At 37.3% G+C, this 14,101-nt stretch overlaps 1 protein-coding gene across 3 annotated transcripts in view; it reads right to left on the minus strand.

The window, feature by feature from the left end:
- Positions 1 to 500: 500 nt before the first annotated feature.
- Positions 501 to 14,101, minus strand: part of TRPM6 (transient receptor potential cation channel subfamily M member 6) — a 101,764-nt gene continuing 88,163 nt past the window's right edge. For all 3 annotated transcript variants that reach the window (XM_087742814.1, XM_087742813.1, XM_087742812.1), the window contains 6 exons: positions 13,709 to 13,995; positions 13,370 to 13,452; positions 12,622 to 12,827; positions 10,599 to 10,650; positions 5,125 to 5,231; positions 501 to 4,198 (listed from right to left, as the gene is read on the minus strand). In XM_087742814.1, coding sequence (XP_087598940.1) covers positions 4,077 to 4,198; positions 5,125 to 5,231; positions 10,599 to 10,650; positions 12,622 to 12,827; positions 13,370 to 13,452; positions 13,709 to 13,995 — 857 coding nt within the window. In that variant the 3' untranslated portion in view covers positions 501 to 4,076. The remainder of the gene's footprint in view (positions 4,199 to 5,124; positions 5,232 to 10,598; positions 10,651 to 12,621; positions 12,828 to 13,369; positions 13,453 to 13,708; positions 13,996 to 14,101) is intronic.

A 14,101-nucleotide genomic window follows, 5' to 3' on the forward strand; every position in this document is an offset into this window, starting at 1 on the left:
GAAAAGCAATAACAGATCTTGCAAATGGTCTATCAACAAGGAAAGGGCTAACTCTGGTGTGATCACAGCTGATGTGAAGGCCTGGGTCACTCCAGACAGGCATTTCTTTATTTTTGGGATCACTTTTTCAAGCAAAAAGTGACTGGCATCAACATCCTAAGAATGGAGAAAAGATATAAAAGGTAGCTGATATAAAATAATGTATTTGACAATGAAGTCAATGGAACACCATTCATTTATATCAACTCCTTGTTTACTCTAGTGGCTGTACAGGCTTTTTACATCACAGATCTAGAATTAGAGTAAAAAATAAGACTGTCATATTAAAGTGATTAAATTTATTTTTCTTACATCTGCAACAGTGATTTGGTTTACTAACTACAAAGCTTTCTAAGAATTGAGCACCTCAACTCAAAAAAAAATCCAAAGTTTATTGAACATCTAATAAATTATGATCTAATAAATAAATAAAACATCTAATAAAGTATCTACTTTCTGCTTCTGTAAAAACAAATTTTTACTTATGGGACAGGTGTGCCATAATGTCCCATAATGTCCCATAAGAGTATTTATTCTTGCTGCAAGCATGCCAACTAAAAGAATAGAAACTAATGCTACTACACTATTAAAGCAAAAGGAGAGCTGGAAACCCCATGATAAATATAGAATTAATACCTCTTTATTATTTTGAGATTAAGAATAAAAATAACTGCATTATTTTCTGTATGTTACTTTCACCTGTTTCCCTTAGAGCTTGGAAACATATTATTTCATGCTACACCCATCAAGAACAGAAACATTTTGAAAATGTGGTTTTATTCTTTTGAAACAGTCTGAAATAGATTGACAAAACCACAACAAATACAAATCCATTTCTAGAAAATATAGATGTAATATCCCTTCTGTCTTTATCGCACTAACAATAAATGAATAACCCTGAATACACCACAACTATGAATAAAAGAAATGAAAAAAAGCCTTCCTGAGAACGAGGTTTGCAATTTCTGAATATTTTTCATATGTTTAAGCTACATCTCCAATGCAGTAGCTGCCAGAAACACATTTTGCTTTGAGTAATCTCAACTGAATTCCTAAGTGAGCTTCTTTTAAGCTCATATTAAAATGTGAGTTTATAAATACTTTGGTTTCAATTTTTTTTCAGAACTTTGCTGCCTGACTTATTTGAGCAAAGCAAGCAGGACTTTTTTTCCTGAACCCAACAGAAGTATAAAATAAATTCCTGAATGTGCTTTTAAGCAAAAACAAACATTGAAACTAATAATCAGAAAACCCTGCAGTTTGACGTGCAATATTTCCTCTTCCACACTAGCTGTTCAGGCAGCTAAAGAAAGAACCCTGTCCTGCATATCTTTCATTCCATATGCACCATAATTTTAGCATGGGGTTTATTGCTGTTCCCATTAAAGGCTGCTTGGTTTTTTTTCATGTTTTCAGCGGGCATGGGCTTCAATCTGAGGTCAGTATTTAGTTAGCAAAAGACAATTTAAAAATGTACAGAATTTGTAGTAAGAAAGACACCAAGGACTCAAAAGAAATAAAAATACCTTTTTCAAATTATTTTCATTATAATTTATTACTGAACTGCGACGAAGTTGGGGCGGAAGGTCTTTACCCAAATACCCAAATTTACAGTTTAGTGAAATGTGAATCAGCCCTCCCAGAAAAGTGCCAAAAGAAAGGTGAGGCAAAATAAATTAACCAGCAGAATTTCTGGAATTTTTCAACTTAGTGTCTCCATGCATGGAAAAATTAGTGCTAGGATATAAGTATATCATGGAATAATTTCAAATGCTTCCTATTCATGTTTCATCACACCAATACTTCACACCGAGCAAAAATTAAACATCAAATACATTTATATCAACTATATTTTAACACAGATTAGTATCTTGCAAGGATCCCCGATTTGAGGGGAAGGTAGTATGTACCTTGATGGGTACATAACAAGGAGTAAGATGAATCTACACTGAGCTATATACTGTAAGAATTCTCACAAGTATTGCTATGAATGCAGAAGCTACTCACTCTTCAAGGCCACAGGATGGTTGTCAAGAAAAGATTATCTGAAGTATGACTTGTGCATATCTTCAAAACTTAAAAAGGAACAAAACGTACTCAGGCCCAGCCTGGTGTGGAGTTTATTTTTTGTGTCTAATATGTATGGGTTCAGAATTTATGGCAATGATTGAGGAAAACAGCACTATCAGGGCAGAACTTAAATTGTCCTTGGCTTTAAAGATATATTTATGTGTCATTTAACTTAACTGAATTTAAAGGCATACTAACAGTTAGAGATCCTTTAAAGAAAGTTCTGTCTTTAAAGTATATATGTATGCACATAAGCACGTATCTCCCTAAAGCCAAATTTCATGATAATCACTGAAAGCAGAATTACTACCTTACCAGCAAAGGTATCAAAATCCACCATCATTCTGTAGCGATGCAATTAAACAATCTCTTTCACAGACAAGTTAAGCCTTCTGATACATTGAATTGCTTCCAAAAAAGCCAAAGGGAAGTACATTTTTTGCAAAATGAATAGTTTAATCTAATAGGGAGAACAGTGGGGGCTTTCCACAAAAATAATCTTATAAAACTACTTTTAAAAAGATAAAAAGCAAGAAGAATCTCTTCAGGATGCTCTCAGGAACTGAAGGCATCTCAGCTGAACATAGTGTAGGTGATTACTTCAATGCCATCATCAATATCATAAACAATATACGAACTGGGAACATATAATTTCTAATTCCTATGTGTACATAGACATTTTCTAAATATACCAAATGAATGATAGATCATAACAAATAGCCCCCTTATGCATTAAAATTTACTATCAGCTGTGGTGGAAATATGATTTTGTTTCCTATTCAAGTATAAAGTTTTCTGTTGACTTACATTTCAACATTAGGTATTTCTACTCAATACAAAAGTACAAAGTTGCTCTAATGATAGATGTGATCTGGAATACAACACTAGTTGTGTTAGAGATATTTCTGCTGAGCACTTCATTTCAATCTTTATTCTAGAAAAATCATATTGCACATAATTGATTTTTATGTTTTGTTAACTACTACTGAAATCAGATGACATAAATAGAAACAGATGCAGATGCTACAAAAGCATACATATATATATAATTGCACCACTATTAGACAAAAGTCCTATGTACAGCATTGACAATAAGAAGTTAAATGACAAATGGAGCTTATTATTCTTTGTGACTTTTAAAATCTTTGTTGCCAATTACAACTTTAAACATTCTGAAGCTAAAATATTATAAAGAAAGGCAGGTCCTGGTTAAAAGTTGAATCACACTCAAGTTTATTCTTTATGTTTGTATTAAAGATTATAGGTTTATCAATTTCATTAACTCAAAATGTGGGTTCACTAATCTAACCCCTCATTGTTCAACTTGTTCTTGGTATGTTAAAAGAATTCAAGGTGAGGCTCACATGAAATTTTTCAGTCTACCTGCTATATCAGTGACTATTGTTTAAACCACTAATTCATTACTCATACATTCTTGGTTTGTCTCTGCATCAGAACCAACAATAAAGAGAAAGTAATATTTCTGCAATTTCCTGGAGAGCCTCCTATGCCCAGGGAAAAGTGAGTATGGGGCTGAGTGGGCTCTGCCTCTGAAAATGAGTGATTTGCATGTGTGTATACATTCAGTTATTTACTAAAGAGCAGACAGAGAAACATCAAATCACGCCCCCTTGGAAATATGCTTGTCGCAGTCATTTTCCTAGGAAAGCACAGCTTGGAACCATAATCCACATTTAAAAAAAAAAAAAAAAAAAAAAGGCACTGATGAGACAGTTCATCCAGCTAAGGGGTGGCCTGCTCCTGGCAATTAACGGAACTGTATGAGAAAGACCAGTGCAAGAGCACAGAAGGGGAGTAAATAAAGATAGGGTTTTTTATTCCTTGGCTATAGGGTCTGTCAAGGGCAGACAGATGCTGCACTCAGACACCTGTGTTTTGTTCTTTTGGACTGACCCATGGCAGCAATAATGGGCAGGTTTTCGAGCACGCAAACACATGGGCTCTGCTCACAGCCGCGTGTCATACTCCAAAGGCTCGTCTGCGTCGTCAGCTCCTGTGGTGCTCATCTCCATTTCTATTTCGAAGGCTGGACTGACCCTTTCCAGTGTGTAGTCACTTCTTCTTAAATCTATGCCAAGAAAATGAATTAAACGATGCAGCCAAGTAAATGTTTGAAAAACACGTACACCCCAGGCAGTGTCCAACCCAGTGACTGGTGGCAGCCTGTTAGGTGTTTCCAGGAGGAAGAAAATCTGCAGCAGGGCAAATCAGAGCCAGGGGGATGAGAGCCCTGCGGGGACCCAAAATGGTGTGAGCTGACAGGAATGAACCTTCCCTGGCTGTATTTATTCAGCTGATTTTTCCCTCTATTATCTCTAGCTGCCACAGACACAAATAATCAAAACCAATAACACTGCAGTTTCTGTTTCTAAATCAAGTAGCAATTATTACTCCCTGTAGGCACTGAAAGGAGTTTTCCCCTAGAAAAAAATAGGTGGGTGGAAATTCATCCACAATAGCAATCTGTTTTGGCTTTGAGTCTTTTAAATCTGCCCCACATCAAACAGAAGCACATTCTATCAAATCTAACATGAACAACATGCAATCCAACTAAGCAGAAGTAAGGGTGGCAGTATATAGGACCCTATTCCAGGGCCAGGAAACCTCCAGTGAGTTTTTCCTTGGCTAATGTATTGACAATTTTTAGATCATTACTCTTTCTTATTCTAAAAATTATTGCTGATAGCTGTAGTGATGACCCTGGAAAAATGAGCTACCATTTTGCAAAGCAAAGGAAACAATTCAATGGGAGAAGTTTTCATGCTGAATGCTAACACCAGGTTGATAGGCTCCAACCCTTGCACAATCACTGGGCAAAAGAGCAAGGTAAAAGAGAAATATTCTCACATCCGCCTTTGCACAGAGAGAGTGCTCCTGCTGTAAGCTTTCAGCTCAATAGAATTTCAGTTCTTGCCTTTATAGCATACCTGGGCCTTTACTTCTTGCACTTAAAAAGTTATACATATATTAAAAATTAATCTTTACTTTGCATACCAGGAAGTTTCAGCCTCCTGCAGCAAGAGTTACAACGATGCTTTGTGATGAAGTTTCTTATTGCACCTTCGCCTAGGTTTGCTGGTCCAAATACCATCTTTCCAGATCTAAAAGAAATATTATTAAATAATCAATGAACTGAAAATAAAGCAATTGTAGGGGAGAGGGATGATGATGTTTTCTATTTTTTAAATCAGAGATGTTAGCCTTTGTATAAAGACAATCAAAGCTTATCATACATCACGAGTTTCTTAGCTCTGGGACCAGAAAACTGCCAATTCTGGTAAAGTATTAGCTTACGTATACCCCACACTACTTTTCCTTCCTGCTGCATCTCACAGATGCTCTGAAGGGAGACAGAACAGACCCAGCAGTTCCTTCTAAAACACTTAAAGAAAATTTGGGCACAGTGACATTTAGACAACATACGCCAGAATCTGAGGGACTCTGTTGCAGCCACCACTCATTCTCATCAATTAAATGGCTCGGTTCCAGTTTTGATGGTAGGCACCTGGGAACAAACCAGAGCTAGCAAGGACTTACTTTTACCTTATTTAAGAAGAGAAAGCCAAAAGCAAGCAGAGCCCTAGTCACATCAATATGCAGCACAGAAAAAAAACACAGTACACTGCTGACAGGCAAGGCTTTAAAATTTATTGGCTTCTTCCTATGCTCATTTCCATGTGTCTGCACTCAGGCCAATTCAGCAACGTTACTAGGGGATCCATTTGTGGAAGTGTATTGCATATTCTGAATGAAGTTGACACAATTACAAACAGAAGCAAGCTATATCCACACATGTATTAGAAGTACCACATAATTATAACAGATTCTTAATGTAGTCTCAAAGATCAGTGTTCATTAATCTTAATATTGCTCCACCATTATTCTCAAGAATTTAATTGACATTCTAGACATCACGGAACACAGCACACAAGAAACACTTCCAAAGAAACTTTATGAATGCTAGTATTTTATTTTAATGATATGCAGAGTGGAAACAACACATTTTAAAATCTGAAATCAATTACAGCTCTGAGAAGCTACAGAAAAAGATTTTAACTCTCTCAAATCTATCTGTAATCCACACTAACAAAATATGCTCGCTAAAGAAAGTAGTTTTCAAATATGACACTTTCCCCTTTCACACAAGAGAAAAGCAATGATTAGTCAAAACTACTATAGGAAGCTTAGTATCTCTCTACTTTCTGCTAGACACTAAAGACTATCTGCCTCCTGCATCATCTGAAGGACTCGTCTAATCAGCCTTTACTGCAAATTAGTACATCAAATGAGGCAAGAAGTGAAATACCATTTAAGTGCCATATATACACTTTAAATGGCATGATGCTATACGGCCATTTCTATCCCTTGGTATAATCTGGTAAAATGCCAGTAAGAATAGAACATATTTAAGTATTTGCTTGGGCAGGCACAGGAAATTGAGAAGACTTCACGAACTCCGAGGCTACAGAACCACTCTGATACTTCCTCTGATCTAACTGTTATTCCATGCAAAGTGCAGCAAATAGCACAAGACAGACTGATAATCTCACGCTGTTGTGAGATAAACAGGGATACTGTCTGCAACATATGTGAAGTAACCTTTCCTCTCTACTCAGCACTGGCAATGGTTCACAAGGAATACTGCATTTAAATTTGGAAAGCTATTTCAAGAAATACGGGGATAAATTGGGAAAATAACAAGAATGACCAGCAGTCTAGAAATCATGACATAAATTAAAAGATTAGAGGGTAGCCTAAAAAGAAAAAAAAGAAAAAAAAAGAAATTGAAGGAGAAGATGGTGACTATCTTTGAGATTGTTGAATTGTTTTTCTCTATGTCGACAGTAGACAGGACCAGAAAGAAATTTTTCAAGAAGGACATTAGGAAAAATCTTTCAGACAGTAATGATAGCAAACTATTGAAAACAGATGCTCTGGGAAGTTTTTAAGGTCATCCTTGGAAGACCTTAAGACTTGTCTGTACAAGACCTGTAAAGCCAGGAATGATCTGGTGCAGCAGAAGAACCACCTGAACTCCTCGGGTCCTTTCTAACCCTACAAATGTTTTATAAACAAGGTCACTCTCCTGGTTATTCAAGGTCTGATTTTGTCTCCAGGGAGAGAAAAATACTGAGCCCAGCTTTCTTATTTCCCAAGCAGATGCATTGATGTGAGCTAATGGGCTTAAAAAAACAAAATATGTTCCTCATTTTGTGCAGAACCTTACCTAATAGTTATGCTCCATAAATACCTACCCGATTGTATCAGACTGGTCCTGGCTGGCAGGCAGGTAACACAGACTGTGCTGATGCAAAGAGTGTTCCTTATAGTCCAGAGCTACAAATGCTCAAAGCAGACAATAAGATATTTACAGAGCTTTACTGATGGAAGGTAAAGGACTGTGGGGGTCTTCATGGCAAGTAGCACCTTCCGAGGGAGATGCCCAACTCATTTATTCAGTATGTTTTTGTAGATTTAGCTTTCAGTCCACCTGTTTAAGTTGTGCACGTTTCTACAGTAGAGGTTCAGTTCATGCAGATGTTTTGTCTACTGGAAGCAATTCAACTGTAAATTGTTTGGCTGGAAGTGCACAGCTTGGTAAATATTCAATAGATTTGTTCTTCAAAACACATGCTACTAAGCTTCAGAGAACACTGTCTCCACTCATTACTAAACCCTTCAGCCCATCATTATCTGCTTGAGAGCTTTCAAAAGGGAGAGTAAGAAACCTAGCACCTCTGACTCCTCCTTTTCACATGTTTGTAATGAGATTTTTGATGGCCAGTGCCCTTTTTCTCACCTCTCTCAGCAGACCTAATGCATCAGTTCTTTCCGGTTTGAAACTCAGCCCACTATTTTCCTCATCTCTGAACCTGCTCTACAGACACCCTGCACCTAGTGTCTGTGAAAGCTTTACCCACGTGGACTTTGTTGTGAATTTGGCAAGTAGTACACGCTAAAAAGAGCATCCAGAGTACTGCTTATGAGGCAATTCTTCCCAACATTTGGGCAGTACAGGAGTCTGCAGGGACTGCACTGTGTCACGACCATCCCGCTGTTCCTCAATTACTTCTGCCTTTAAAGGAAATATTTTCATGAACATTATACCCACATCATTTTATCACTTCATACATCCTGTGCAGTACATATGGCCAGATCTTCAAGTGGTTTTAAATATCCATGAACTTACACCAATTTACATCAGCTTAGGATCTGTCTGAGATGTCACAGTATCAGACATACTTTCCAAACAGAGCTGTTGTTTTTGTCTTGGTACTGTATATAAAACCAAGACACAATGCACCATCACAGAGCTAGAGGTCACATTTTGCCATTACAAAGTCCATTTCAAGACAGCATGCAGGATGCATGAAAGAAAAGACTCATTACAAGATAACGACATGAGCCACTAAATCAATAGAGTTAAAGAAGCAAAACATGAATAATTTCACTATAAGTAGTGCTAAAATTTGAATCAGCCCTGTCAGTCAGATGCCATCTATTTTCTCCCAGGCTTCTAAGAGAACATGAGCTCAAAGCAACTTTTGAGGCAGCGCACAGGTTTTGATTAAGTATCTTACCTACAAATGAAAACTTAAAACAGATCTTGCTACTGCCAGAAATGTTTCTCTTGTGAGCAAATGAAGGTTAGAGCAAAGACAGTGCTTTTACATTATTATTGTTATTACTATTTTAGAAAGTGTTTCTTAGAACTGGGTATCGGGCAGCTGCTTACAGAATCCATCCATGGTTTCACTGCCTTATTCCTTTAGATCCCTGAATCAAAACAATATAGTTTCACAACTTGCTGTTCTGAAGATTTCCCTGAACATAAGAAAATCAAGCTGGTTTTGATTAATTAATCAACACCTGCTCTTTAACTAGGACTTGACTGTGTTGCAGATGATAAAAAACAAAACAACAAAAAGTTCTGAAAATAAGATCTGTGTGATCAAATTTTAGTAAGCATGACAAAATTATTTAATGACAAAAATAATCCAGAAAGACACTAATAAATATAAGTTTCAAGATAATGTAGATAAACATTATTCTTATTTTAAAGAGGATAAGCTGAGTTGCCATGTGAAGTACTGTGGTCAATGACTGGTCACAGTCTTCAGTAATTATTACAGTTTAAGCTACCACTGATATAAAAAAATCCACTTGAACAGCAGCAAAACAGACTTTTATACATCTGTAGCAATACTTTAAGAATGTTTGCTAAAATCTCGTGAACAACTACATGATCGACCTCTCTGCCTCTCTGTCCTAAGCTATCCTTGTGCTTTTGTCATGGTCTTATGACCTACCTAGGGCAAAGACATTACCACCATGAGGTGCTCAGCATACTTCTGATGTTGCTTCCAAAATAAGTATTATATGGCCAACACACATAATTAGACATTCACACAACATTAATACAGTCATTTATTACTAATCTTATTAATGAAATATTAATAATGGTCCCAGAACTAAGAACCTGCTTCCAAAACTAACTTGTTCTGAGTTCTAGGCAAGTCATCTGATATTTCCATAGTTAATTGCCCTTTGTATTAAATCAGATTATTCATATTTATATCTTCCTTCCTTCCAAACACGCGACACCCCTTCAATCAGATGACATGAGCTGAGCAAGAGGGACCCAAGCTGAGCACAAGACAGTGGAGGGGCAGGATTGCCAGGGCACAGCTGGAGAGATGTGTGGGTTTAGGAAGATTCCCCAAAGAAGAGGACCCTGCAGGACAGCAACCATCAACATCGCTGCTTCTCCTCTTGCTACAGCAAATACCAGCGAGGAGCAAGGTCACAAGATGAGAGAATGGCCATGGTTCTGATTCTGAAATTTGACAGATGGAGGCAGACTGCTACTTCTATGTAGTCTCTCTAGTTTTTGTAACTTTCTACACATGATTCACCATCTCCATATCACGGCTCTAAGATTGTAACATGCAGTATGCATAAATGCACCACTAGGACCACTTGGAAAGAACAGAAATTCAGAGGCCCTCTCCTCATTCTCTTAAGCCATTGTGGCCCCATATACTCCATGAAACAGCGCCCCACCAGGCAGAGGCAACCAGACTGCCACATTTAAGTTACTGATGACCTCCTTCAGTGCAAATTTGTGAAGAGACTTACAGGGTCTTCCGTCTTCCATTCCTGCTCTCCCTGCATAGCACTGAAAAACTCCTGTGCTCCCTGCACAGCAACACAGACCCTTTCCACCTTTCACACACTGATCACCACATGTTGGGAGCTAGGACACTTACAGCCCCACAAGTCCACAGTCCTCCAAAGCACAGCAGAGGATGTAGTCTCCTCCATTGCCATCATACCTTCATTTAACCCAAACACCATGCAAAAAATAATTAAATTTCTCACACAGAACAAAAAAAAAAATGCCTAAATATACAGATTGTTGGTAGAACATCTGAAGTGAATGATAATTTCATCAGAAAGAAACCTACTTTTTGTCTTCAGGTTTGATCACAGATGGATCTGTAAGGTTTTCCCCAACACCTACAACAAAATCAACAGTGTGTGTTACAAAAGAAGGTAGTCACGATTTCATAATCTGGCACTTAACAAAAATGTAATTATCCATTTTCTTTGTAGATCATAAAGTGTCATATTTAAAGTGGTCACAAGTTAAAAAGAAAATGCTATGACTATAAAAATCTGTTGAGTATCAGCAAACATATAGAGTTCTTATTACAGTCCTGACTTCAGCTACTTTAAGGTTTATTTATATGCAGGTGGAAGGCTTACGCAAATGCACTAAACATTATGCTGAAGCTCAATTAAGCAAAATGTAACCAACCATAAGACCGCTACTTAAGTTTGAGCAAAGGTATTAATCAGATGTAGATCTTACCAATATCAATAGATCTACTCTCAAATACACATTGTCTTCAAGGTAACAAACACAAAAAGTCACAACTTCGTGATCTGCAAATGCTTGGGTCTGTTATCCTTTTTTTCTTTTGGGTGGCCATGGAAACGTATTAAATAAATAATTTAATTACGATACCCGAATGCTCATACCTATGTTGCAGTTTTCCCCAAACTTATGACATATTACCATTTCACCAAAAAGCTCTTATATCTGAGGAAACTGTTGTGCTTTTACACTAATGAAAAAAGTCTATGATCATATGATATGCAATTATTATGCAATCTATGATCATATGATATGCAATTATTTTTATTTCAATAGGTCACTGATGATAGGTTTACATTCTGCAACAAACACCAATAAAGATTATGGAAATAGCATATTGTGATTGAAATACCTCCAAATTGCAATACTCTTCAATGAAGATCATTTCAGTTGATGTAAATTAGACAAAATGTGGTGTCTATGTATGCAGAGATGGTCCTGGTATTATATAATAAATGGTCATAAAGATTAATCCTATTAGAACTCCAAGGGGAGCAGCCCTTGCACTTTTCCTAAACTCCAAATTAAAGAACTACAAGATAAACACAAGGCCAAAACTAGAGCAGATTTCAGTTTGTTTGAGATGGAAACTGAAGCTCCAGTCTTGGTGAGATTTACATAGATGTTTAAATTCTCCATGTTTGAGCCAACATAGTCAGTCTGGAACTGTCGAGAGTTGTATAATAAACCCAAGCAAACTTCGGACAAATTCTAGCAGGCTGTGGTGAAGACATACTTACTCTTTCTGTATTTTTTCATATGCAGCTAAAACCAAATGAAGGCAAGGATGGAATTATAGGTTTATTTTGCATAATAAGCATGTCTTTTTGTAATTCACAGCTTCTGGATGCTGTAAAATGTAAATATGCTAAGTCTCTGTCTACCCATACACATTTCCCTTGACAGAAATGACAAACAATAGTGTTTATACTGTTTGATGGGTGCTGTTCATCTTCTGAACATTGTCAACTGTTTTATCTCTTTAAAATATGCCATGTTCCCACTTACACATGTACTGTAAAGTGATCACATGCTCTTTGAAGGAGTCACCAGACTTTGTGAATAGCATTCAGGCTTGCAGCTTATGTAAACTGCTTACAGATTTATTAATACGAAAAATAAAAAAAATACAGATAGCAGTTCACACTCATCTGACAGATATACACATACATGAAGTGTGCATATATACATAGGTACACTTGAATCTCTGTATAATTTATATGTCTTAATAAAAATAAAAATACCTTAACTGTGGAGTGGTTTCTTGGAGCTGGCTGAAATGTTCCTGCACACTTCATCTACCTGCTCTTTTCCCCATTCAGCCTAAATGTATTTGAAGCCAAATTATTTTCCCATTACACCTACATTAATCCAGAGTGTTTCTGTGGATACTGATTTATCAGTGCCGCACAACAGATATCCAGGGGTTTCTTGAGCTTTGCCAGTATGTAAATTAGAACAGAATTTGGCCCATTCCTCAGTATTAAATTCTCTTTTGAGAGAATTGCTTTTCATTGGGTTTCAAATAGTGATCCCATGCTAGCAGCCACCTTGCAAATCCAGGACAAGGAGTTCCCCACGGGTGTATACATAGGTCCAGTGAGAGAAGGCCAGCATTAGTTCTTCCAGCAGGCTGCTGGGAGTAATCTCATCTCCATTGTTGTTGTTGTATTTCCGAAACTCGCCAGTCATGTACTTCTCAATGGTCAGCCACTGGTTCGCTGAATGGCAGTAGATGAGGAAAACTTCCAGGAACCTGTAGATATAAATGCTGTCTATCAGGAGCTGACGGGGTAATGAACATCCTCACAGTCAGTACACAGCATGATGCAAAGCAAATATACCAAAAAGGAACACACATCTTCTCTAGCTGGAGCATTTTGAACAGCAGGATGTACCAAACAGTAGACAGCACAAAGGCTTTCTCAGTTTGATAACTCTCAAAAACAAAGCACTTAATCAGAAAGTATAGTTTATGGACAAATAACATAATTTAATTTACTCCAGCCCACTGTAAATGAGCTATATCAGACTGTCTTATGTTAATTGTATAAAAGGCAATTCTTGCTCAAGTCTAAGGAACAACATTATGAAGAAGCTTATTTTGCCAGCACATGTAGCTATGAAGACAAAGTTGAAAGCTGCCTACCTTTCCTCTTAAAAAGTTGATTAACTATCATTACACTGTCTATGCAGCAGCTATTTCAACCCACTATGGAAAAGAAGGCTGCACTAGACCTGGGACACAGCTGAGAAGAGAAACCTTTGGCACCTAATACTTAAAGACAGTGATTTTACCTTGGAGTATAGGGAATAGTATGAGGCTTCACTTGATTGAAGGTATAGATTAACTTCTGGGCAGCCCTTTGCTGTTGGATCTCCTGAATAACATTATAAACATTACTTTGATTTTCATGAAGAAAGGTGCCATGAATATGTCAAAAAAACCAAACAAACAAACACCTGATTATATACTGTTTACAAATGGAAGATATATCTTCCTCAAAATCATTTTCCTTTCCAAAAGATAACATCAAAACACATGTCAACCATGCTGAAGACATTCACATGTAAGCAGTATAACATTTAAGGCACATCAGGCTAGACCAGTCGGTGTGCCTTCAGGTCTGAACTCACCCTCAGGCAGAGATGTAACACTGTGCCATCATGAAAGATCTTTTGCCAAGTCTGAACCACCTCTGGCAGAAAAGACTTCACAATAAATACTTGTCCCAACTTTAATACATCATTCTCAGACCAAGTACAAATGACCTTCATGGCCCTCCGCAGACCCCCATCCATCTCCTCCCGTGACAAGACTTGGATCATTGCAGCCATACCACGCTGGGACCAGGAAGACATGCTTTTATCAAGGTTCATAGGTGAACTTTCTTCTAGCCGATAGACTGTCACTTCCTCTCCAGCTTAAATAAAAGGAAGTTTTGTTAGCAGAAGTCACGTATTGCAGAAACAGCACAGAACTGCATTTTGATTTGGTATCTTAAAATAACATACCACTTTACATACCTT

This window comes from Nipponia nippon, unplaced genomic scaffold (assembly GCF_047370975.1).
Source record: "Nipponia nippon isolate SJK-2023a ecotype South Korea unplaced genomic scaffold, ASM4737097v1 scaffold_8, whole genome shotgun sequence".
Lineage (NCBI taxonomy): Eukaryota > Metazoa > Chordata > Aves > Pelecaniformes > Threskiornithidae > Nipponia > Nipponia nippon.